Source organism: Stegastes partitus, unplaced genomic scaffold, assembly GCF_000690725.1.
Source record: "Stegastes partitus isolate 25-593 unplaced genomic scaffold, Stegastes_partitus-1.0.2 Scaffold168, whole genome shotgun sequence".
In the NCBI taxonomy this organism is placed as follows: domain Eukaryota; kingdom Metazoa; phylum Chordata; class Actinopteri; family Pomacentridae; genus Stegastes; species Stegastes partitus.
This window is the reverse complement of record NW_007577899.1, coordinates 673368-697818: the sequence shown is the minus strand read 5'-3', so window position 1 is coordinate 697818 and position 24451 is coordinate 673368. Positions and strand designations below refer to the sequence as shown.

Here is a 24451-nt window from a genome sequence, read left to right as displayed (position 1 = left end):
TCACTCACTCTCTGCATATTAATTGGTGCATTTCTGCTGCGGCGGAGAAAACAATCAAAGCGTCAGGGGCGGGTGATGATGCCATTGTGGCAGCCGCAAACACGTACACATATGTACCGAGCGCACACACACACACACACACACACACACACAAACACAAACAGACAGAGAGAGAGGAGGGCGACGCACACACACACACGCACACACACACACACACACACACACACACAAGGCCGACACACACAGAGTACAGTTGCAGGGACATCAGCAGACAGAGCATGCATATATGCACTTGTATACACATATATAACCTGCTGACGTGCAAAATGTGCCCAGACACACACTCATACACACACATTGATTTACTATGTGCACACACTGAGGCAAGCATGCACTGCACATATGGCACAGACTTAGTCAGTCACTCTCAGATACACAATAGCGGGCTTACAATGGCTGATCCAGGAGATATGTTCTGCGTCAGCAAAGACATTTGAATTTCCCAGCCAACATTTACCTTCACACACTGTGCGAGCACATCACATTTAAATGTTAAAACCAAGGCTTGTAGCCGAGAAACATTCAGACTCACAATTAACTGATTTCTTTCTGTATGTTGTGAAGAATGCAAATACACAAAGACAAAGGTTACATCTAAGTGCTGTTTGTATCGACGCCGCGACGTTGAAGAGAAGAAAATCCCAGCGTTTTATAAATGAGAAAGTAAATGTAACGACGAACATTGCAGGTCTCATAGCTGACTTTTTTTTGTTGTTGCGATACATTTTGCATCTCTCTCCGTAACTCTCTTTGATAAAGGCTGAGAGCTGGTGGAAGAGGCGCGTGGGCTTTGCCACTTCACACGCACCCTGGCCCACGTACTGTAGATCTGAATCTCCGCTTTTGTCATTTGCCCTTAAACAGAACACTCGCTTATCCGAGGCACTCACTTGGAGAAGCGAATAGGACGACGAACAGCAGGGAAAAACAAAGTTGTTCTTGAACTCAGCATTCAAGACCTTAAAATGCTGATTTAGATGGAGCGGATAAAAACTCAGGGTCAACATTACTGAAGGTGTTCGAGTTAAACCACAAAATAACTTTAGTTCCACAGCAGCAGTGGTAGGACAGAACTTCAAATGCATGTTGGAGTGTCTTCACGTCCCAAATCCAGAGAGGTCTCAGGAATGCATTCAGTGATGCAGAATCAGATAAAAAGCTGGTGGACAAGACTCACGAAATTCATCTGTAATAATCAACATGTTCCAAGACGCCACTAAAGCAAACACTAGAGTGAAATTAAAATTGGTAACTTATACTTTTTATTTTAATTTATATTATATATGCAGAGTTCTTGTAGCTCATTGTTTCTGGTTTTGAAGCGCCCTCCGTTCTGCAGGACGTCTTGCTCAGATGTTTCAGACACAGTTTGACACTAAAACACTGTTGGTCTGCTGAAGACGGGACGTTTCTCTGCGTTTCACAAACCAATCACGGTCCAATATGCAGGAAAACTTGATTGCAAATATATGACGAATTTACCTTCCAGTAAAGCAGAAGACATTGAGCACATAAAATGATCCATATTTGAATATTCATAGTTTGTGGATTTCTCAGTGAGGAAGAAGGAGTTGATGAGCTCTGAATGATCTTTAACTGGTTATTTTCTGAAGCTTTACAGAAGAAGAAATGTTAAACTAAATTCATCAGGTGGTCGTAAACATTACTCTGAACGGATTATAATGCTGCTATGTGTCTGTGAAGGCACTTCTTTACCAGCAAGCGTCACAATATGTCAGAGATCACGTTTGGTTGCCTCCTGATCAGTTATCTGTTATCTATTCATGATGCTGCCGTGAACTGTTCACATTCTAGGTGCTGAGCCTGGACCCTGAAAGGTCGCCGTCGTGGTTTGAATAGAGAATAAAAAGTTATTTTGAGCAGGTCTTTGTTGTTGCGCTTTATCAGTTATTTATTCCTCCGGCCACCATGAGGCTTCGTTCAAAGGGTGCACATGACCCCGACCCAAAGCCCAGGGGGGTCGATGCAAAGGTCTACGGTTGACCCTTAAATGGGATCAAGTACAACATAATGATGAGGGGCTCAATTTGGAAAATGTTGTCCCCCCCCTGTCTGTAAATGACTGGCCTGGGCAGAGGCATGTGATCAGTGCTGTCTGTCTGTCTGTTCTTAGCAAGATCACGCAAAAACTACTGAGCTGAATTTTATAAAACTTGGTGGAGACGTGGAACGTGGGCACAGGAAGAGCACGTGGAAATTTGGTGTGGATCTGGAACACTTCTGTTAAAATTGCAAAACAGGGCATTAAGTCTGGTGCGCTCAGACTGACTGTCTAGTTGGTAATGTAGTCTGTTTCATGAGAAAAAAAACTTTCACTAAAGCAACTATTCTCATACAATAAAGCCTTAATTTAAAGTATACCTGGATATTCTAAAGAGTGAAATGTACAATACATGAATATCTGAAGCTTCAAAGGGACCTTAAGAGGCACCTGACAGCAGGAAATAAACTATATCTGGCCTGGGGCACACACATGATATTTTTATATTGGGGAGATCACCCAAACTGCATCCTGTCTATTACAGAACAAATAGGATGATGCAGACATTTGCTTATGCAAATCGCATCACTCCGTGTGCATGTGTCAGACCTGCACCTGCTACAACCTGCAAAAACTACCAAGTCAAATTTTAGGAAACTTGTTGGAGAGGAGGAGCGCGGGCACATGTAGAACCTCGTCAGTTTCAAAGTGAATCCAGACCACGTTTCGTAAAACGATGACACAGGGCGCAGGCCTTGGCGAGCGGCCTTGTAGTTGGTAATGTGGCTGTCGTAAGCTCATAGTCGCTGTCAGTCCCAGTCGCAATGTTCTCCAGGTGCAACTAAACGCTACAACTAAGAATCCATTATAAATCTTCGTTTATGACACGCTCCTCATCACTCGGAGGAAGAAAATGTACAATGCATACATTTTTTAGGCCAGAAATTGAGTTGAAGGGCACCAGACCGTCTGCTACCTGGCTGGAGGAAATGAAACAACAATGTCTGGCCTAAGACACAAACATGCAAATCAAATTAAACATTTTTGTTCAAGAGACAATCGCTAAACTGGATCCCATTCATGACAAGACAAATAGGACGACGCAGTGATCTGCTTATGCAAATGGTATTGATGCTGGGTGCTGGGTTTGACATGTGCACCTGCTTTACAATTTAACCACCGGGACAAATTTCTCTAAACTTGGAGGAGAGGTGGAACATGGGCACAGGTGGAAATTTTGGTGCGGATCCAGAACACTATTGTTAAAATTGCCAGATAGGACGCTGTCCTTGGTGGAGGCTTTCCGAGCGCCCTTGGTAATGTGGGTGTTGTGGATTCATAGCTGCTGTTTATTTCAAACAAATCCTTAATTTGAAGCACAGCTGGTTGTTTTAAAGAGGAAAATGTACAATATGTATATTTTTAAAGCTAGTAAGAGCCTTTAGGAGGCAACTGACAGCAGGAATAAAACACCATTTCTGGCTCAGGACACACTTCATACACATGTTCAGACATGGAAGGTCCACGAAACTGCATGCAATCCGTGGCAGGATCAATAGGATGAAACAAAGACGTGCTTATGCAAATTCTATTGACATTTGTGCACGGGTTGGAGATGTGCACCTGCTACACAATCAACAAAAACTAGGTAGAATCGACCACCTTATGGTGCAGACATTTTATTTATGATGAGATGGGCCATTGGCCTTGGTGGAAGACGCCCTCTCAGGGTGCCCTGGGCTGCTGTTAGTTTATAGTTGCTCTCAGTGTCACCAAAAACCCCAAGAAAACATACATGAAGCCAATAAGAGACCCTGAGATACCTGACAGCAGGAGAAACACCATCTGGCCTGGGACACATACATGTCTTATAAAAGTAAACATTTTATGACAGTGAACTGCATCCCATCCATGACAAAACAAACAGGACGATGCAGTGACTTATTTATGCAAATGGTATTGATGTTGGTACATGGGGTGGAGATGTGCACCTGCTACAACTTAGCCGCCGGCACTGAAAGACGTGTACAAAAGCATTATAAGACGTGGACAACATGCAACGCAGACGGAGATAATTATGCAGTTTTAGTACCTTATATGCTTCATAAACACTGTGCCCATTTTAAATGAAGCGCTGCTTCTGAACTTTGAGCTTGCCACTGCTGCTATTTTTGCTGGGGATCCCTTTGGAAACCTCCTGAGGGACTCCTACTGGTCACCCGGCCTTATGTTGGGAACCCCACATCTAAAAAAAAAAAAAGAATTGTTGCACTTTTGTTTCTCCCCCATCGTGGCCATGTGCTTCCGGGGTGCAGCCTCACCACAACCCCGTCGACTCCCCCTCTCACCCCTGTCATCACTTTCACCACACTTCAATTGGTGTGAAACTTTCTTCTTCTTCTTCTTCTTCTTCTCCCCCCTTCTCAAAAAAAAAAAAATCTTTAAACTGTCATCTACCCGCCACCCCAGATGCCATATTTAGGATACAAATGTGAAGAGATGACAGCGTTGTAAAATGGTGCCCGTGCTGAGATTATAATTAACATTTCCAACCTACATCACTCTCCCTCCCACTTTCTCCTTTTTCTTTTTTTCTTTTTTTTGCACTCACTCCTGTACAATAAATGGGGGGAGAGAAGAGGAGAAGAAAAAAAAAAGAAGAAGAAAGGAGGGAATGGGGGGAGAAGGAAAAGAAAGGGAGATGGAGGAGAAGGAGGAGGAGAGTGAAAGAGAGAGAGGAGGAGAGGGTGACCAAACGGAGGGAGGAGGGAGGGGGAAACGGCGTATGCTTGTATACAACCCTGATTTCCATTTTTTTCCCAACTCGTAATGTATTTAATTCAAGTGAAACGTAATCATGACGTGTCGTGTCATTAATCTCCTCGCCGCCTCTCCCGTAAGTACACTGAGTCTTTACTTTCAACATATATCCTATATCTTCATTTATCTACTTTCATTTTTACCTTCCTCTAATGTTTACATGTGTGCACTTTTGTGCGTGGTGGCAGGAAGAAGGAGGTGAAACATTTTCCAAAAAAAAAAAAAAAAAAAGATGTTAAATTTACTGCGCCTTTTTTCCCTTCTTCTTCTCCAACGAGGATAAACGGCCAAACAGAGTAGTTTTTATTTATTTCTTTTATTTTTTATCGCGTTTGTGCGCGCGCGTGTTCGTGTGATTGGCATGAAGCATGTATGTGTCCGCGCGCTCCGGACCCACTTTACGTGTGTGTCATGTATGTAAAGCCGGTTGTATGTGCGCGCGTGGCCGACATGCATGCATGCATGTATGTATGTATGTATACATGTAGCCCCGCTGTTTGTCTGCGTGCTTGTGTGTGTCCGTGACATGACAAAACAACAAAACAGACAAGAAATAACACAAAAGCGGAGGAAAAAAATGCGCCGTTTTCTGTCACATTTCAGAGAATACTCGATGGAACAGTTCAAACAAGTCGGTTCGGTAAGTCACCCTGGATCCACATGCGACTTTAACATGGTTGCAAGTGCACTAAAAGTCCCCTAAACATGGATTTTGTAAAACTTCAAACCAAGTTGCTCCGTGAGATAGCACTTATTCCACATCCACGCGACAGTTTGGGATTTTTTGGCAGCTCTTTATTCCTTTTAACCTCTTCGAACAAAAAAAAAAAAAAGTAAAAAAAAAAAAAAAAGAGGGACAAGTTCTCGGTGAAGCGAGGATTTCGATAAGCCGCAGACATATTGTCCAAGCGTAAAAGTGGATTTTTTTTCCCCCCGTATCGCGTGTTCGCAAGTTGATTTACTAATTTGTAGGTAGATGCGATTAGCTTGACTAATTCTTTTGTTGGACACATTAGGGGCATTGTGGAGTGCGTTGTTTTCGAGATAAGCAGCGCCACTTTCATGTGCGTAAAATGGAAAAATAACGCAGCGCCGGGCTCCGCTAGCGTTTTATACAAGGTTATACTTTGGCCACCTTTTACTACAATGTTTACTACAAGCCGTTTACTTGTCCTAACATCACCTCCCGTGTCTAGAAGCTCACAAAGTAGCATAGCAAGTGTGCCATGTAGCCGCGTGCAAAAGGAAAAAAATGGCATTCTGCAAAGATAAGTTTTCATCTCCGGGCTTGAAAAATGTGCGTTTCTTTTTTTTTTTTTTTTTTGGACACGGTGTCGCTTTTTTGGGGATGTCGGTGGGAGATTGGCAGAGGATTCAAGATGAAATCCATGATGGCACTTTTTTTTTTTCCTCTTTTTTTTTTCTTCCTCCTCCTCTCTCCTCCCGTCCTCTCCCTGCTCGCTCACTCGTCTTTTCCCCTCCCTTAATCTTTTGTATAGAAAATTTAAGAACAAAATGGAGCAGGGGAGAGAGCGATAGATAGGCTGACATGACACACACACGCCACCCCCGACTTCTCCAAACTACATCCCGCACTGTTTACGCCGTTTAATCGCGTTTTTTGGGAGCGGAATTGTGCGCGGATAGCATCTGCGTCCGGGGTTAATCTCATTTTTAGTGAGGCTGTTTATTAGTGCATTGTTTGTTGATGGTTATTTATTTCATTAATGTGCCTCTAATTGAGATGGCCGCGAGAGAGAAGAGGGGAAAGAGCGTACTGAAAATGGTTGCACGTTATTGACGCACATCATAGGGGCGAGGAGGAAATTCCTCTTGAGATAAGGCGCAGACGTGTCATCTGGGTTGACCAAAGACACTCCCGTCGCCTTTTCTATATCCAATGGAATATGTTTAGGGATCCTGAAATGCCCTATTTTTATATCCACCCAAAATGTCACACTCTGGAGAGCGTGTGCATAGTGGAAGTAGGTTGACATTGCTTGTCCTATAATCAGGGATGTTTTGGAGCGGGTCCTTAAACTCTATTTACTTCATCTTTCTTTTTTTTTTCTTCCATTTTTTAATATAATTTTGGGATTTTTTTTGTAAGCTTCATGCATTAACTTTAAAAAAAAATGCAAAAAAATAAAAGCAAAAAGAAAAAGCGTGCACTCTGAGAACTACATTTTGCAAAAATTTCTGGTCTCATTTTTCTTCTAATCCACAAACATCCACATTTTCCTGCTAAAAAAAACTAAACATGTAGGAAAAGTGTCCCCCATCCCCTGCACCTCTACAGGTTGCCTGCATTTGGATATAACGCGATGATTTCACGTTAAAGCCGCGTAGATACTCGCCAGAAACCAGCTGTACTAATGAATATAAAACACTGGCCCAACATTAAAAAGGGTCTAATGGTTTTGCTTCATTCAGACCTCTGTCTGCTTGTTGTGTTCAAGTAGTATCCTCCTCCTCCTCCGCCTCCATCAATGCCGCCTACTTCCCATCTTTGTACATACTGTACTGTACTTGAAGGGGCACATACACCCCATCCAGGTGGCTCTTGGGAACGAGATTGTATGTGAGGGAGAAAGAGACAGAGGGAGAGAGAGTAAAAGGGAGAGGAGTGTAGCACCAATCAAGGCTTCTGATTGATATAATTGGGTCATTAGTGCGCTGCGGGAGAGGCACCTGCTTGCCCTCAGTTAGGGAGAATCTACTGCATTGTGACATTTTGAGACTGTTGAGAGTTCTGCTGCCTGCTCGGGATTAGTGTGTATCTGGAGCATTAGGGTCTTACTTAAATAGTATGCCACTTTTGCCACTTGTATTGAGTTTGCAGTTCAGTTGTTGCAGCAGAAGTGGACGTGCAGACGGTTCGCTTTCAGTCCTGTGCATTTTTATGGTATATATCCAACGTTCATTGTAGGAAGCAGGTCACAGCACCCACAGAAAGGCCTGATTGAATTTAGCAGAGGGGCGTGATCGTCAAAAGACGGTTTCAGTAACTTCCCAAAACCAACAGTTGAATAATTGTGTGTGTTTCATGCAGCCGTTGATCAGGTGTGAGGAGAACCACAGCGGGTTGAAGCTTCTCACTTTTCTCTTTATTACACAACAATGTGTTGCTTTTTGCACGAGGTGCAACACAACCGAAGCCTTCCAGAGAAGTCTGTCCAGAAGTCGGCTTTATTTCTGCGTCACACCGACTCGCCTGGCCTTTAGTTTTCCCACATGTGACCCAAAGTGTCTCTTTTTGTGTAAATCCTCACCTCCCAGCTCATCCCCTGACACGGAAAGTTACTTTCCAGCCTACACACATCGTCAAGGTGCCCTTGAGCACGGTGCATTACCCCGAATTACACCGAGAGGTGTCGATTTAGGTATTGACACCTCCCATATATATCTGCTGTATATTTATAGTGTAGCTGAATGTGCTTCAAGCAAGGTGTTACTAAGAAAGAGAACACATTCTCAGCAAATTTCCCCAGGGTGAATAAAGAACCAAGCCATTACTATTTTACTATTTCCTCTGTCGTAATGCTCTTGTAGGTGTTCACATGTCTGATATATGTGATACACAAATTCCACAAGGAGGTCACAGTGTAGGGTCAGCATCCCTGGAGCCGGTGGGCGGTGGGCGTCTTGCTCAAGGACACTGGAGAGGAGGGGGTGTCGCTGACGGAGGGCCGGCTTTTCAACCTTTCATTACGACGGTTTTTAAATCCACTTTGGAATCATTTAACTGAATATTTATCGTTTGATTGGCAGTTATCAGAACAGATTTGGATTTATGATTAGATTAAAAAAAAATCATCAGGTAGGTGTTTGTTTCACCTGTGGGACGCATGATTTGCTCCCTTCCTTTGCTTCTTTTCTGTCAACGCCAGCAGGTGATCTTCAGTGTGCAAAGATAAGCCTTTCAGGAAGAACACATCCAGTGATTTGCATGCTCCAACCAATTCTTCTTTTAAGGCTTCAGTCTTGTAATCCTAAATCAGACGAGTCAGTCAGCACTTCCACTCATTGGTTTAGACACAGCACGGCCTGTATGACTTGGAGCGAGACTCTCGTCTCTCTGCCGAGATGCTGTGATGTTTCCAATGTTCAGATTCGCTCGCTCAGATCTGGCGCTGCCGCGACGCTCCCAGTTCGGCGCTCTGCAACTGCGAGTAAGTGTCAGCTCGTGTTCTCCGCTGGAGGAGGAATTCATTCAGAAAGAGAAGACGCAAAAGCTTGAGAGGAGATGGAGAGGTAGAGGAGGAGAAATGAAGTGTTAAGGTTAGAAAGGAAGAAATAAAAAAGCACCAGGCAGCAGCAGAAGTGGCACAGAAAATACATCAGACAGGCAGGAACCGCTGGCTCACTTTTATACCAAATCTTGCTTTGGAGGCTCAACCAGATTTAGCAAAAGATGGACGACCTACGGCCAAGCTGTGTGAATGCATCCTTTTCTATCAGCTTTATCTTCATCTTCCTCCTAAAATAACTTCCATAAAGGTCAGCCACATGTCAGTCTTCTGCGTTTTGACAAACACGTATTTTTAGGGCAGAAATGAGCTGCTTGATTCTTTACTTTCGCTCTGAGACCAAAATGAGCCACAGAAGGTAGCATTTCCTTTTACAACCGATCCACAAGTCGCATCTTTACAGTTAGTGGTGGAGACACACTGGGACGGTTTCGCCGTTATCACTGCTGGAGCTGAAGATGAGGGAAGAGGGGGAGCGCGAGCCAGGCAAAGTTGGAGTGAAGCGGGGGGTTCAGGGAAAGGTGAAGTAAAGGAAATGAATACCGTCTGTGGGGAAGTTCGCCACGTGACCACGCGATAAAAACCACAGGGCCAAATTATACTGTACCGCACAGAGAGCGGACTCCCCTCTCTTCCTCTCTCAGTCACTCATCTTCGCTTTCACACACATTTTTTGTGGTCAGTCTTCTTATCCCCAGAGGACACCTCACCTCGCTTCAGAAAGACGCATTTGTACGGCTGCTGAGACACACACAGCCTCCAGATATGCTCTGTGCTCGATGCCCTCGGCCCGGCCCAGGCCTGACACCTCCGAGGTGCCTTTTGTTTGTTGTTTTAAGAGGAGGATCGGCAAAGAAGCCACACACACTCAGACAGAAACAGCACAAAGCCAGTTGTTCCTGTAGGTCATGGGTTGGCAGCCCCGGGGGGTCGAGATCCCCTGAGGGGTCACCAAAGGTTGTGAAAGAAGAAAACAGCACATTTCAACAGGCTAATAGGAAATACTGAAATGGAGCAACCTAAGAGCTCACAGACATAATTATGCAGACTGTGATCAGAGATTGCAAGTATTGTGAGCCTGTGACTCACATTTAAACTCATTAATGTAAAGCTGAGCAGATACTGCACTTCCTGCCCACACACACCGTTAAAAACACTAAATGAAAGGTGTTCACACCCTGATATTTACAATTACGACGCGCAGCTTGCCGGCGTGTACAAACCTGCACTAACTGGCTTCGCTATAAAAACTGTACCACTGTGTGGATATTTACACAGTGACATCAAAACCCCCCAAAAATAAACTTGTCTGAACATATTGTGCTCCTACTCCCTTGGCAACTATTTATCAGGGATGTGAGGTATGACTCAGCAACCCCCCTCCTCCTCTACACACACCTTCTGACACAAGTGGAGGAGTAGTTATCAGTATTTAAACAATGCAGATTTTTTTTTTATGTCGAGGGGGGCTAAAAAAAGAAAGCCAGCATGCTGATCTCGGTGATAAAAACTCATTTCCAGTGAAGGTAATTCAGTACTTGAAATCAGTTATCTCAGGGCCCACAAAGTTACACTGCAATTACTGTAATGACAACATCATGGCAAGGCTTAACACGGCAACGATATGCTTTAAGCTGTCATTACCGTGTGAATTGCAATGTCATTACACCCCATCAAGAACACTGCAAATTTCAGGGTCAATGAAAAAAAAAAAAGCAGGAAAAAATGACTGGAAGTGCTCGAAAATCCAGCTCATTACTGCTGTTAATAACTTGTGGTACTTGTTGTTTGTGGTATCGACGTGCATCTCGTGTGTGATTTACGTGGATCACATCTGCAGCCGACATTAAATATGCATCTCCGTGATGTACTTTTTAAAATCTGATTCCTCCTTCTCCTGTGAAACTACCACGCGTCCTTGTCGAGTACTCATCCTTTCAAACTGACATCTCGCTGAGTACCTGCACCAATCCATTTGTGTGCAATTTCTGAGCGCGGTTCGCACATCGGGAACGGATTGCGTTTGTTTGTAATGTGAACAAATGTGCCTCTGACCATGTACAGAGGTGCTTTAGTCGACTGGTTCTGCGGCGCATTTCTTGGTTCATTTACACCTGGGTTTTATGCGTTTCTGCTCCACCTGATTCCAATCTGATTTCTGTCCCTCAGTCGCCCCAACCCCCCCCTTTCCCTGCATCCTTTGCTGCTCCTTATCTCCCTCTCTCCATCTATCCAAATTTTCTTTATTGGCATGACAGGGCCGGTGGTTGGCGACAGCCACCGTCACGGTGGAACAATGCATTGTGATGGTGATATTCATATGATAATGCCATCAGACTTAACACTGCTGCAGATACATTTAGATACCCATTCTCTCTCTTTTTCTTTCTTTCCCCTTTCTGCACCGCTCTGCCTCTCTCTCCGTGTCTCGATGTATATTTCTCTGTGTTGACTTTTCAAATGATTTTTAAATCTGTTGTTCTCTCTTCATGTTATGCCCCAGCCTGCCACTCCACTACTCTGATTTCTCTGCTATTCTCTGTTCCAGCATGCCTGTCTCTTTCTGTTTTTTTTTCATCCTTTTCCCCTCAACACCATGTTGGCAATCAAATTAAATCATTTTCATTCACATGGCTTCTGACAATTTTTTTTTCATGCTGCCCAGTTTGTAACTGCACTGTATATGCCTCTCCGTCTCTCTCTTTCTTTCTCTCTGTCTGCCTCCTTTCTCATTTTTGCTCTTCGCCATGTTGGCAGGGCCCAATCTACCAGCTGATATCAGCATTCCCTGGCACTCTGCCAACTGGCAACACTGCAGGAGAGAAAAAAAGAGAGAGAGAGGGAGAGAATGAAAGAAAATTAGTGAATAATAGACGGAGGGAGGGAGCGAGAGAATGAGAGGGGGATGGGAGAAGTATGAATCAGGGAGAGAAAGAAAGACAGAAGGGAAAGGAAGACAGGGAGAGAGAGAACAATAATGGTGGATTAAGAAAGGAGTCTGTGTGTGTGTCTGTGGTTGTGTGTAAGTGTGTGTTTATGTGATTGATATGGTGTGATATCCCTGTGAGTCATAGCTGAGCTAAAATGTCAACTGGCTACATGAGAATCTCTTTGTCATCCAGGCTCAGTGACAAACACACACACACACACACACACGGATCCACACAATCCAGCAGATCATATTAACACATATGTGACCGTAGCGCCATGTGAACGAAAATACGAGCGACACACCTGCGAACACAGATGTTCTATTGTTTTGCCTCAGTGATTTATGACCTTTTGTTTTGTTGTGGGCGCCCGTGCTGCTTCTCAACTCCACCAAATGATGGACAAAAAACAGCCCATGTGCATAAATCCAGGCGAACCGACGCAAACTGCTGTGCACTCAAAACATTTGGGTGTGTGCTCGCCAAAAGCGCTTGTGTGTTCAATATGCTGTATATCACACTTTACATTTCAGCTGACTCTGTTATCTGGGGTTGCAGTACAGTCAACACAACAGCACGGCTCACATTTGTAAATTACTTAAACAAGTAACCATGACTAAGCAATGTAGGGGTGAATGCCACCACACCCAAGCTGCAGATTTAACGAATGTTGCTGTGCTTAAGTGCATGCATACTCTGCACAAGTGTGTGTGTGTGTATGTGCGTGTATACAGTCCTGATTTAAGCAAAAAGCTGCTACTGTATGAGTGCACAGGAAGGGCGTGTGGGGAAGTCAAAACATTGCGCGCCCATCCTGTTTGGGACAGTCCATGTCCTGTGGTGGTGCCCTTAACTCCTAAACACACGCTGACGCACACACACAGATACACACCGATGCACATTCACACTCCGGCTAATCATCCCATATGTGCTAACAGTATGCTGGAGTGTATTGTGAACACATGCAGGAGGCAGAACAGGTGCACACCTGTTACACATTCAAGCGTATGCATACACCTACGCAGACTGAAGAGTAAATGAAGATCAAATAGAGATTCGTCTCGTGCTAAACGCATTAAAACACAGTCAAACCAGCGCTATAATGAGTCTGCGTTTGATTCTATGCTATTAGCATTTATGACGGGAATACATTCAAAGTGTCTCAGCGCAAATTACTTTTAATCCTGTTTTGCAAGAAATCTGCTACCTGCCGTTCATCGCTCAGTGTTTCAGAAGCATCTACTCTCACGCTGACACGGATATTCCTAATTTACCTAAAGTCTTTACTTAGATAATAGCTCCAATAATGTGCTTTATGTGTTTTTAACTGGCAACAACTTCAAGTGCAGTAATTGTTTGATTTTGGATTGCAAATAAGATATTTAAGTGAACTCCTTCTTTTGCCATCATGTACTCATTAGTTTCATTTGCTTGTTTTTGTTCCCAGAAAATTAAAGGAGGAGGCTGCCACCGAAGTGTGTCCCCCCTCAGCCGAGACACTAAAGAATGGCATAACACCACACACACTGCTGGTAATTCTCCACTGCTCTTATACACACTCACATAAATATATATATATATATGCGTGCATTACAGCATAGAGACTAATACCCGAGGATTATGTGTAGTTTTGGGTTTTCTAGAAAGCTGGCCAAGGTCATGTTACAGTTGAAGACAGTTATGCACAACATGCAAATTTAACCTTTTCCTCAGGTTCTAAACTCGTCTTAAGTTGTCAGTCCCACTCATTATCTGTCTTTCTCCTTCTCTTTGTGCTTTCTGTGATAGAGGATGGATTCTCCACCAGAGTGTGTGTTGTCTCTTTCTTGTGAGCAGCCCCAGTCTCCCCCAACACTGCCATCTCTGGACCACAGCCCCCAGGCCTCGTCTCCTCACACCCAGCTCTCTCTACCTGACAGCCCTGTTGTCCTGCCGATTCACAGCCCCGAACCCTCCCCTCAGAGCCCAGACACCACGCCTTATTTCCCTCTCTCCCCCTTCCCCCTCCACGAGGATAACAACAACAATCACCATGACGTTGATGAAGAGGATGATGAGGAAGAGCTGGATGGAGTTCCCCCATCCCCAACCCCGGCAGTGGCTCTGTTCCCAGGTGGCGGGGGACAAGAGGCTGGATGCAGTCCTTGCTTGGACTCCTCTCCACCAGACACACCGTCAGCACCTTTACTTGGGTATGGTGCCCTGGAGCTGGCCCTCTCGTCAGGTCAGAGTGGAAACTGTAATGATGAGCTAGACCTCCAGCTGTTCCAGAAGGATACGGTTACCAGGGCAGCACCTGGAGTTGGAGCGGCTTCGTCAGGGCCTGCGCTCAGGTTTCCCTGTCATGTGTGTGGCAAGAGATTCCGATTCCAAAGCATTTTGTCTCTTCATGCGCGAGCTCACAGTCTGGACCGAGACCGCAGAGCTTCAGCCCTCTATCGGACTGGACTGCCCTCAGCTCCCCTAAAGCAGCACCTCAAAATCCAGCAGAGCCACAAAGACTTCATCCCCAATCACAGAAGTCACTCAAACCAGCGTTTACTGCCAGGGACTCTCATCCAGCATCTCACAGAAGAGGAGGATGTCAATGGTGAGATCAAAGGTCTCGATGACGGCCTGCAGACAGACCACAACCCAAACTTTTTACTGGATGACAGCACACCTTTGACCCCTCCACTTACAGAAGACCCTGTTTCTGTGACCTCTCCCTATTCTTCTACCACTGGGGAGGGTGCATCAACTTCCATAGCGCCCACGTTTCGCTGTCATGCCTGCAAAGGAAAATTCCGCACAGCCTCAGAGTTGGCGCGCCATGTCCGCATTCTCCACAACCCGTATAAATGCACTCTTTGTCCTTTCTCTGCCAGCCAAGAAGAGAGCCTGGCATCTCACTTGCAAGAGTGCCACCCTTCCCCTGACGTACCTGGTCTGCCACCAGCTTTCAATTCCAGGCCCATCATTGCAACCCCTGACACCCCAGTGCCCACCCCAACACATACCCCAGCCCCAACCCCAAGTAACCCACAGATGACAGCGGCCGCTACAGCGGCTGCCTCCTCTACACTGCCAGCATTTCGCTGTGATACTTGTGGACAGCGATTTACCCAATCTTGGTTCCTGAAGGGACACATGCGAAAGCACAAGGACTCCTTGGACCATAAGTGCCAGGTATGTGGCCGTGGCTTCAAGGAGCCTTGGTTCCTCAAAAACCACATGAAAGTTCATCTCAACAAGCTTGGACTGAAGGCGGGCTTGGTAGCCCCTGGGGGACCAGGAGGTGCTGAGCATCTGTCCAAAGGCTCTGCTAGTAATCAGTCTCTCAACGCCCTCTACTCAAGCCTCCTTCTGGCACAGCGAGGAGGCGGCAGCAGAGGTGGACAAGGAAGATCAGATAGAGACGCTGGAGGCAGAATTGGGATGGGCCTGAGCAAGTCAGCTATACTGGGCTATCTGGGTTTGCCAAGTGATGGCAGTGGGGCCAGCTGCATGGAGAGACTTCAAGCAGTTGCACAGGTGGCAGAGATGGGAAACGGTGGGGGTGGTGGCATCGGCAGTTCAGGAGGAGGGGACCCAGGAAGAGGAGGGGGAACATCTAGAGGAGGGGGCACAGGTGAAAGTACAGGAACCATTTCAGAAGGAGGGGACCAGGCTACTTGGTGGCAGCTAGTGGCTCGCAGCCTGGCAGTCGCTCAGCAGCAGCAGAGGCCTCATCAGCGAGGCCAACATCAAGGCCAGCGAGGGGCAGGTCGAAGTTCGGTGATCACAGAGGCCGACCAAGTCAGGGCCTACCTTGGAGGCCTCGATCCAAGAGAAGAGACCGGAGGAACAGGAGGTCCATGGGAATGCCCAGACTGTGGAAAGCTATTCCGCAGCCTGCAGCAGGTGGTAGTTCATGCTCGAGTTCACACTCAGAGGCCCCAGAAAGGAGGTGGCAGCGAAGAGGAGGGAAGTGGTAGCCGCAGAGAAGTGGGGCTAGGAAGAGGAGGCAGTGGAGAAGTGAGGCAGGAATCTCAGCTCCACGGTGGTGGATCCCAACATATGGGAGAAGTGAGACAGGAATCAAAACTAAGCAGTGGTGGATCACAACAAGCAGGAGCAGCTACAGGGTTTCACTCTGTCATCTCCAGCTTCAAAGGTGTCGCATCTGCTTATTTTCCATTTTGACTTTTGAGTTGCGTTTGTTCTCACATAATGGTGTTATTATCGCAAGACTATATCATTTTCATGCTGCTTTTCTGTTGTAACTAGAAGCTCTCTTGAGGCCTTGCACACCAGCTGTTATCTTTACATTTTTTTTTCTACCCTTTTCTCCACTTGCAGGAGAAAATGGTTTGACAGCAGTGTCCTCCATAGCTTCAGTTCCCACCAGGGAGCGAGTGCGTGGTAGAGGGATAAAAGACTGCCCCTACTGTGGCAAAGCCTTCCGCTCTTCACACCATCTCAAAGTGCACCTGAGGGTTCACACAGGTGAGACACTGCTGTGAGTTTAACAAACCGGATTTACTTTTTTAACCTTTATAAGTCCCTGGAAAGGTCTCATTGAGCATCCTCGCTTTTGTAGAACTACTGCTTTCTTTTTTACACATTCACCCCAGAGAGCTGACCAGCGCTAATCATAGCCGTCGACTGCAGGCAACTGAGCAGCTCCACTGGAGCAACTCTGCTTAAGTGCCTTGCTTGAGTGTATATTAACAGTAGTTTCTGAGGAAAAATCAAGCCACCCCAGGGACTAAAACTAGGAAAAAGCTCACTTTGCTCACTAGCCTGTAACCTCACCCCCAATGAAAGGTACAAGAAAGCATTTTATTTTGTTCCTCACTAATTAAATAGTCGTCTTTCTGTCTAATTTGATCAGGATAACTCAAAATTGCGCAAAATGAAAATGGTTTGGCATTTATTTTAGTGTAAAAGGATTCTTATGTAAACATCATGAAATCAAATACAGCATATGCTCTTAGAGTTCTCCATAATAACATTTTTTCTGCGTTTAATCTCTCCGTCTTTGAAACGAGAATCTGAAATTGTTTTTCTGAAATGTACCTCAAATGCTTTCTGTAACTGTAGAAGAGGAGCATGATATTCCAGCAGTTTCCAACAGAGGTTTTTAACACAAAAATACAAAACAAAAAAAAACTCATATTGAATTTCTGGTGACATGAGAGTAGGACTTTAATGAAAATTGGGATCTGTCACAGCACTGCTCACTCACATTCTTAATTAATGATCCATATTCATAAGACTTTATCAGCACGAGTCATTGTCAGTTTTTTATTATTTGCCGTTGCCTGATGTATTTGATCAAAATTAAACCCCCTCTTCTATTTCTGAGATGCCACTAATCACCAGCGACTGGTGAGCACAGCAGATCCAAGACTTTTCAGCAAGACGCTGGCCAAAATGCACTCAGTGGAGTCTATTTAAGCTGGCAGAACGTATCACATCGCTTTTATATTTTCCTCATACACTCCTCCTCCTTTGCCATCAAATGATTACCACATGGTCAGTAATTTGAGAGAAGGTATTAAATTATAATAATACTCTCTTGAGAATCCAATTGCCCCTTGAGACTTTTATCCCATCATTACTTTTTGTTTCAGCAACAAAATCCAACAGTTCATGTATCTGCATTCATCAACAGAGCTGTGTTCTTCTCGTGCGATCAGTTTTTTTGTTGATGCCAATACGATCATTTATGCTTTTCATATGTTTCCTGCTGTAAGTATGCAACATCATCCTCTTTATGTTTACCAGCTGTGTAATTTTTAATCAGTGATGAAATACTGCCATCTTCCTTTAAAATGTGTAACTGCATCGAACAGTCAGCGCTGCTAAAAGAACCATATATGTGATTTTGCACATCCTCTTAAGTATAACCGCTGGCTGTGTCATACTAGACGCTGTAGTGTTGTAGATTAGTGAATGTCTGTTTAACGAACCAAGACTATCTTTAAAACAAATCTGCATTAATAGTTGTAGTGCTAAAAAGATGTACATTTTTGTAACTGCCTCCATTTTCTGACTTTTCCATTCAGTTGGAGGATGATGCATTGACAGGTGCCGCATGTGTCCAACAGCATTTATCCAATTAAAAATCCTTAATCCTATTTTCTCCAGGTGAGAGACCCTACAAATGCCCCCACTGTGACTACGCTGGTACTCAGTCCGGCTCGCTGAAGTACCACCTGCAGCGGCACCACAGGGAGCAACGCAACGCCTTGTCAGCCGCCTCCAACTCCTCTTCCTCTGGTCTCACCTCCACCATCAACAGTCTGACCTCTGGAACCTCTGGCCTGGTCAAGCAGCGCCGATCCCAACTCAACCACTGCCCGGTCAACCGAGGCCCGACCGACTCCCCCACCTCTCGGCCCAGCCAGCAGTCCTGGCTCCTCGGGCTTCCAGACCAGCGGGAGCATCGGAAGGCCCTGGCAGCTCTGAGGGATGTCGACCTGGAGACCCAGTACAGGTATCTTTCAGGGGTGATGGGGGCGCTTTACCAAGGAGGAATGGAAGGAGGCTGGATCAGGGAGTCCCCCCCACCAAAGGCCCCTAAAGTGTCCCGGCGTAAGCCCCTTACTACAAGCCGAATGGTGCAGCCCTCGAGTGACAAGGACGGACCCGTGGCATCAACTCACGAGGGCGGGTTTGAACCCCTGGATTTGTCCCGTCGCACCTCACCTGGCCTTGGAGGGATGGAGGAGGATGGAAGCATGAGCGTTGGGGACGGGGGAGGTGTCTGTGGCGGGGATGGCGGAGGGGACAGCTCAGCAGGGGTCAAACTGAGCCAGTGTCTGTTCTGTCCTTTCCGTACGTCGTCAGCAGAACTGATGGCCATGCATCTCCAGGTCAACCACACCAGTAAGTCCAGGCGCAAAAGAGGCTCTTTGACTGTCTTGGATGATGACGGAGCCCCAAAGGCCACCAAGCCGCGGATGGGCCATCCCGAGCTCGACCCTCTGACAATATGGAGGCATGCGAGTGAGGCAGAGTCCCAAGCCCCCCTCGGGGAATGGTCCTCAGCTCAGGCCCAGTCTCTTAATGGTCTCTCTGAGCATACGGCAGAACATCTGGACGACGCTCCCGACCACCCAGACTCCATGGCTTCAGTATCAAAGAATGTAAGAGACAGTCCGGCACTCCAGGGGAAGATTGAGGGGGAGAAAGAAGAGCAAGAGGAGGAATTCGAAGAGAACAGCAGTCTGGAGGATTCACAAGATCACGATCTGAGGATGTCCCTCGCTCTCTCACCAGCCCTGAGCTCCAACCACATGGCAGAAGAGGAGGAAAGAGTCTTAACTGATTAAAACGTCTCTGAATGACACCATTCAACGCGGAGAGTTAGGTTCGATGTTTTCAACTACATATGACACAGAATTGGAGAACGGGCAGGAAGCAGTGCAGAGAGAAAATGGGTTCATGGTTAAATGAAGTCTTGTCCCTTCATACGTTCATTTTTGGACAGGCATGAGGAGTCCTAACAACGGATGTTCCAGAGGGTTATGAAAAGAATGGGACGGAGGGGAGAACCACAGCCGTTATGTTCCCTCCAACATTATCTGTCTACTTGAGTTCTGACTGTGTGGTCCACCACAAAATACAGTGAAATTCCTGCAAGAAAAAAAAACAAAAAAAACTACAGCATGGATGCATCTTTTCAGGATTTTGTAGGCCACTTTTTCTATTTTTTTTTTTTTTTTGAAGCTTCACTCCAAGATGGATGATTTTTAAGATGATCTCCAATTTGATAAATGAAAGAAACATGTAAAAGATCGAGGGCAAGATCCTGCATCATTCCAGAGTCATGCATTTATTCCTCTCTAATAATGGGCTGTATATCCCAGACTACTGTACTGACCAAGTTGAAGCCAGCTGTGAAGAGATGCTCTCCTGACTGACTGTTAAACACATTCAGCCTCCTCCGAAAAAGAGGCCGGTTTAGTTCTAGACAAGTTTGGAGCTGCCAACCTCAGCTAAGCTATTTGATATTAATTTAAGGCATGAGGTAACTGTTGCAGGCTGTGTGCTTTCCCTCAACTATGTATCACTGCCTTGTTTGTCAGAAAAGTGTTTCTCAATGACTGTCCTAAAGAAAAACAGAAAGAAAAGTTTGTAATATTTTTTTTTTTCGTTTTCAGTTAGTGCCTGTTCCTGTATGTTGTCGAGAGAGTCTCTGGTATTTCTGCCCACTGAGGCTCTGATAGGTCATTCATTTTATCTGAATATACAGTTTAAAACAATTTAAGTACAATATATTTGTTAAAAGTGGTTCTAGGGTGTTGTGAATAGTTAAGTTGTAAAAGAAATGCTACATCATAGCTTAATGTCCTTGACACAGACTGTAGCTGTTTGTGGCTCAGCTTGAAAAGAACAAAAAAAACACAAAAAAACACAGTAGGTGACATGCGTAATGTATAATGTGATGAAAGGTCACGGGCTGAGCGATAAGAAGAGGGTCACAGTTCAACTTCAGTGTTTACAATGGTAGCGAATGCGGGTCGGGGTTGCCGAGGCAACTCGTGGTCATCACAGATGCGCGGAAACGAACAAAACGCAGAGTTTGTCGGAGGGCTGAAGGGGTAACGCTCGAGCCCCTGAACACAATCAATGACACATTGTTTTAAAGAGACTGAGACTGTGTCAAAAAAAAGGAACATTTTCAGTTTTTTTCCTCCATAGGAGAGAAGAGACAAGGTAGAGAACGAAAAAGGAAGCAGTATCGCTGCCAGGCAGGACTAAATCTGAGAAACAAACTGTACTCTTGGGTTCTGGTGTCTTTTAGATGAGTAGATTCCCTCTCTTCTTCTTTTTTTATAAGAAAAGAAAAGACAATGGTAGGAGTAATTATTAAAACACTAACAAATGCATAGACATCCCAGTAGAATATGTGTAGCTTTTGTAAAGACAAGAAAAAAAAAAAGCAGACTTTTGTTTATTTTCATTTGGAGATGCTTACAGAAAAAGGTTATCAATATAGGTAATATTGATTATAATGTTTGTGAGCTAAGACTAGTTGGAATGTCTATACAGAGCACTGTGCAAGGTTTGAGTTCCCAAAGTAGTTGTTTTTATTTCGACTTTATCAATAGACCAAACGTTTTTTCAATGGCAGTTGTCACTTTCTGTTGTCATTTTAAATGTGTAACTGTGTGGTTTCATTAGATTTACCCCATCGATGAGCAAAAAAAACCATCGACTAGCTGGTCTGTGAATCAAACGTCCAACCGCTGAACTGGTTGTTAAAGAAAGTTCAGAATCAAAGTGTGCATTTCTTTTGTGGAAACATAAAGCTCCTCTAAATTAAAAAAATATATGAATCTCTTTTCATGAGCACTTGAAGGTATATTTATGAAAAAAAAAATGAATGTGAGGTATTAATATCCCCTTACACTGGGTAACAGCCACTATTTATCCACTTGGACTACGTTTGATGGGGTATTCTACGATTGCAGCCACACTTTAATGTGCATTAATGTGTTTCAGTTCTTTTTTTAGAGCACCTTATGAGTTCTGTAGTGAAAGTCCCTTAGTGGTGTCTCCTTAACAACTACTGTCAATGCCACCGTGCCTTCTGTTTCAAGCACTTCCTGGTGTATTTTGTAAAACTCACCAAAAGCACTTAGCCTATATCTACACACTACTCTCTTTCTTCCTCTCTTTTGTCTGTCCTGCCACTTCCCTCTTTTCTCATCTCCTCTTCTTCATCACATCAGCCCATCTTCCTAATCTTTTTCTCGTGTCTTTACCTCCTGACCTCTCTCTCGGGGGAAGCTGTTTTCCTGCCAGTTTCTCTCTCCGGCCTGTCCGGCCTTAAACAAGGTCACTAGGCCTTACTGTTACACTCTAGCGTGGCTAGACTCTTCAAAGAATGGACTACCTAACCCTTAGACAAGTAAAAGAATTCACTGTAGATGTACGGTTAGACTACTTATGGTCTTAATACTAACCCTTGGTAAACCAAAGCCCAAGTCTAAGACTAATAATTATTGTATTTAATCTCATAAGGTGCCAAAACATGTCGGATGTGACACTAAAGCATATGAAAACTTGAGAAAACAAAATAATTCACCTTTTCTCTCTCTCTCCTCATCTTCCCAGCCCTCCTCTCTTCCTCCTCTCATGCTTGCTCTTCCTCCCATGCCCCTCTTCTCATCCGTAAGCTGTCTATCTCTAGCACCACTTGAAGGTGACGTGTACTATCTGGTATTGAGGCCTTTATTAGATTTTTATTTCCGTTTGTGTGGTGTTTGTTCGATGCCGTTGAGATGGAAAAATTGCTCTTATAATGATAAGTATTATTGTTTTGGCATTATGGTTAAAAACAAGAAAAAAAAAAGAAAAAAAAACGAGAAAAAAAAAACCCTAAAGAGATGTGTTGTTGAATGTTGTACAGATAGCACTAGAGATGTTGTGTTTTTTGTTTTGGTTTTTTTTTTTGAAAGAGAGCACAAACTTGAGTGATGGTTCCTTCAACTCCTCCCGCTGGCAGAAGGGAATAAAACAGCCTGCCAATCATTGTAGATGTCTAATGATTAAAAAAAAAAAGTCCCTCAGCGATGACATATTTCCTAAACAAGCCCTTCGTCGTGGAAGCAGCGTTGTTCTTTGGAGATTTGAACGTAAAAGCAGCCTTTAACTCAAACTTCATTTCCAAATTTATTGCACAGAAAGAAAGAAAAAGAACTTTTATTGTGTTGAAGGGACATTTTGATTTCAGAGAAACTTCACTGTTTTTGCCGACTTGCCACGAGTTAGAGAAACACACGGATGCTTTGGCGGCGACTTAAACCAACATTTAGCTTGAGTTTTCTGTGGTATCATTATAAATGTATGTAAAAAAAAAACGGAAGTTAAGCTTTTTCAAACCAGCTGTTAACTTAAAAAGCATGCATTGAGAAGTGAGTTATATCAAATAACTGTTTCAGACACAGCAGACGAATACAAAAGCTAATTTCTTTTGCGTATTGGTGAAAGACTTTAAGCAGATTCCAGTGTTCATGATATATTTCCTCATTCTTAAAGAGTAGTTTGTATTTGTCATGTAGCAAAGCAAGACTGAACGCGCGCTTTAACAAACTATCAGACATCAAGCATCCTCGAGTTTCCCTGATTCAAGCTGGAAACAACATTAAAAGAAGATTTCTCCACAAATCTAATTTGCCCCTTCATGTTTGCACGTGTTTTGGAATTTGCTCCCTTGTGATTTACAAACTGCACCTTATGTCTCCTGCTTGTGAATCAGAGTATTTCGCAGAAAGGATTATACTTTTAATGGGTATCAAAGAAGCTTATCCTACATCCAGTATTTATGTAAAATACGTGTGCAAAATGACAAATCCTTGCGAGTTGAAGGGACCGCGCCGGGTTTGGGCTCTTGTGTAGTTGACTGCCATTGCAGTGAGGGAAAACTGACCTAACATAGTAGTGACTAATATAACTTTGTGGACAGATGAAAAAAAAAATAAAAAAAATAAAACACATTAGAAATAAATAAACACAAACAAAATAACCCTGTCTGTCTTTCTTCCGTCTGTCCAGCCTGGATGTGTTTTCTGTTTTATGTGCCTTTCATATGATCACTACATGTTTGCAAGAATGTGTTGATCTTTAGGTTTTTTTATTTTAATGGTTGCTGCAGAGCGATGCACAGCTGCTTTACTGTGCACAGCTCACTTCAGAGCAAAACTTGTAGCGTAGAGCGCACTCTTGTGGTCATGAGCAGAACTGCAGCAATGTGGAATACGAAGCAGAGGATATGGAAATGATGAATTATACATCTGCATGTCATGGTAGAAATCTGTGATTATTAATTACCATTCATTAGTATCCTTCAGAAGTGGTTCTTAATATTTTAAACTCAGCAGCTACCAGCTATGACCAGTCCAGCTCGACAGTGTTATGTTGTTTTGCTCTCCATTTGATCTCATTGGCAGCCACTTCTTTGCAGATCGACACACTGTGGATGGAGAGTGACTTGAGTCTATAAATTGGTCGGTCTTTCTATCACTTGTGACGTTAAAGAATTCTTTGGCTTGTTGTTAGGACCCAGCTGTCGACGGCGAGCCAGGAAGGAAACAAAAACCAGGTGTTCTAGGTTCAATTTCTGTTTAGTAACACAGGTGATGATACTATGAAGAAAACAGAGCTGGTGGGTGTTGCTAAATCAACCAGATAAAACCAAACGAGGACGACCAGAGTTAAAAAATACAAAAGAAAAAGAAAAAACTAAACTCTGCCAAACATAAAGACAAAGCAGCAACACCTCTGGGTAACAAACGTCACTTACAAATGAGTGCAAGTGGAAAACTAAACAAGTCAGTAACCATTTCTTAAAGGCAAACACAGAACTTCTAACTCACACACCTGCTACACATTTACATGAAACACAAAGATGC

At 44.3% G+C, this 24451-nt stretch overlaps 1 protein-coding gene across 1 annotated transcript; it reads left to right on the top strand.

Annotated features, from left to right (window-relative positions):
- Positions 1–4837: 4837 nt before the first annotated feature.
- Positions 4838–23562, top strand: znf219 (zinc finger protein 219). The gene is made up of 5 exons (XM_008279723.1): positions 4838–4958; positions 13510–13594; positions 13851–16197; positions 16383–16529; positions 18177–23562. Exons 3-5 carry the CDS (start codon positions 13854–13856, stop codon positions 19361–19363), a joined length of 3678 nt encoding a protein of 1225 aa, XP_008277945.1. The 5' UTR covers positions 4838–4958; positions 13510–13594; positions 13851–13853; the 3' UTR covers positions 19364–23562.
- The last annotated feature ends 889 nt before the right edge of the window (positions 23563–24451 follow it).

What these genes read in the sequence shown, in the direction of transcription:
- znf219 (XM_008279723.1), top strand. Translation starts at nt 13,854, where the DNA reads ATGGATTCTCCACCAGAGTGTGTGTTGTCTCTTTCTTGTGAGCAGCCC. An exon ending in TGTCATCTCCAGCTTCAAAG is followed by an intron (nt 16,198 to 16,382) that starts GTGTCGCATCTG and finishes CTCCACTTGCAG; the next exon opens with GAGAAAATGGTTTGACAGCA. An exon ending in GCACCTGAGGGTTCACACAG is followed by an intron (nt 16,530 to 18,176) that starts GTGAGACACTGC and finishes TATTTTCTCCAG; the next exon opens with GTGAGAGACCCTACAAATGC.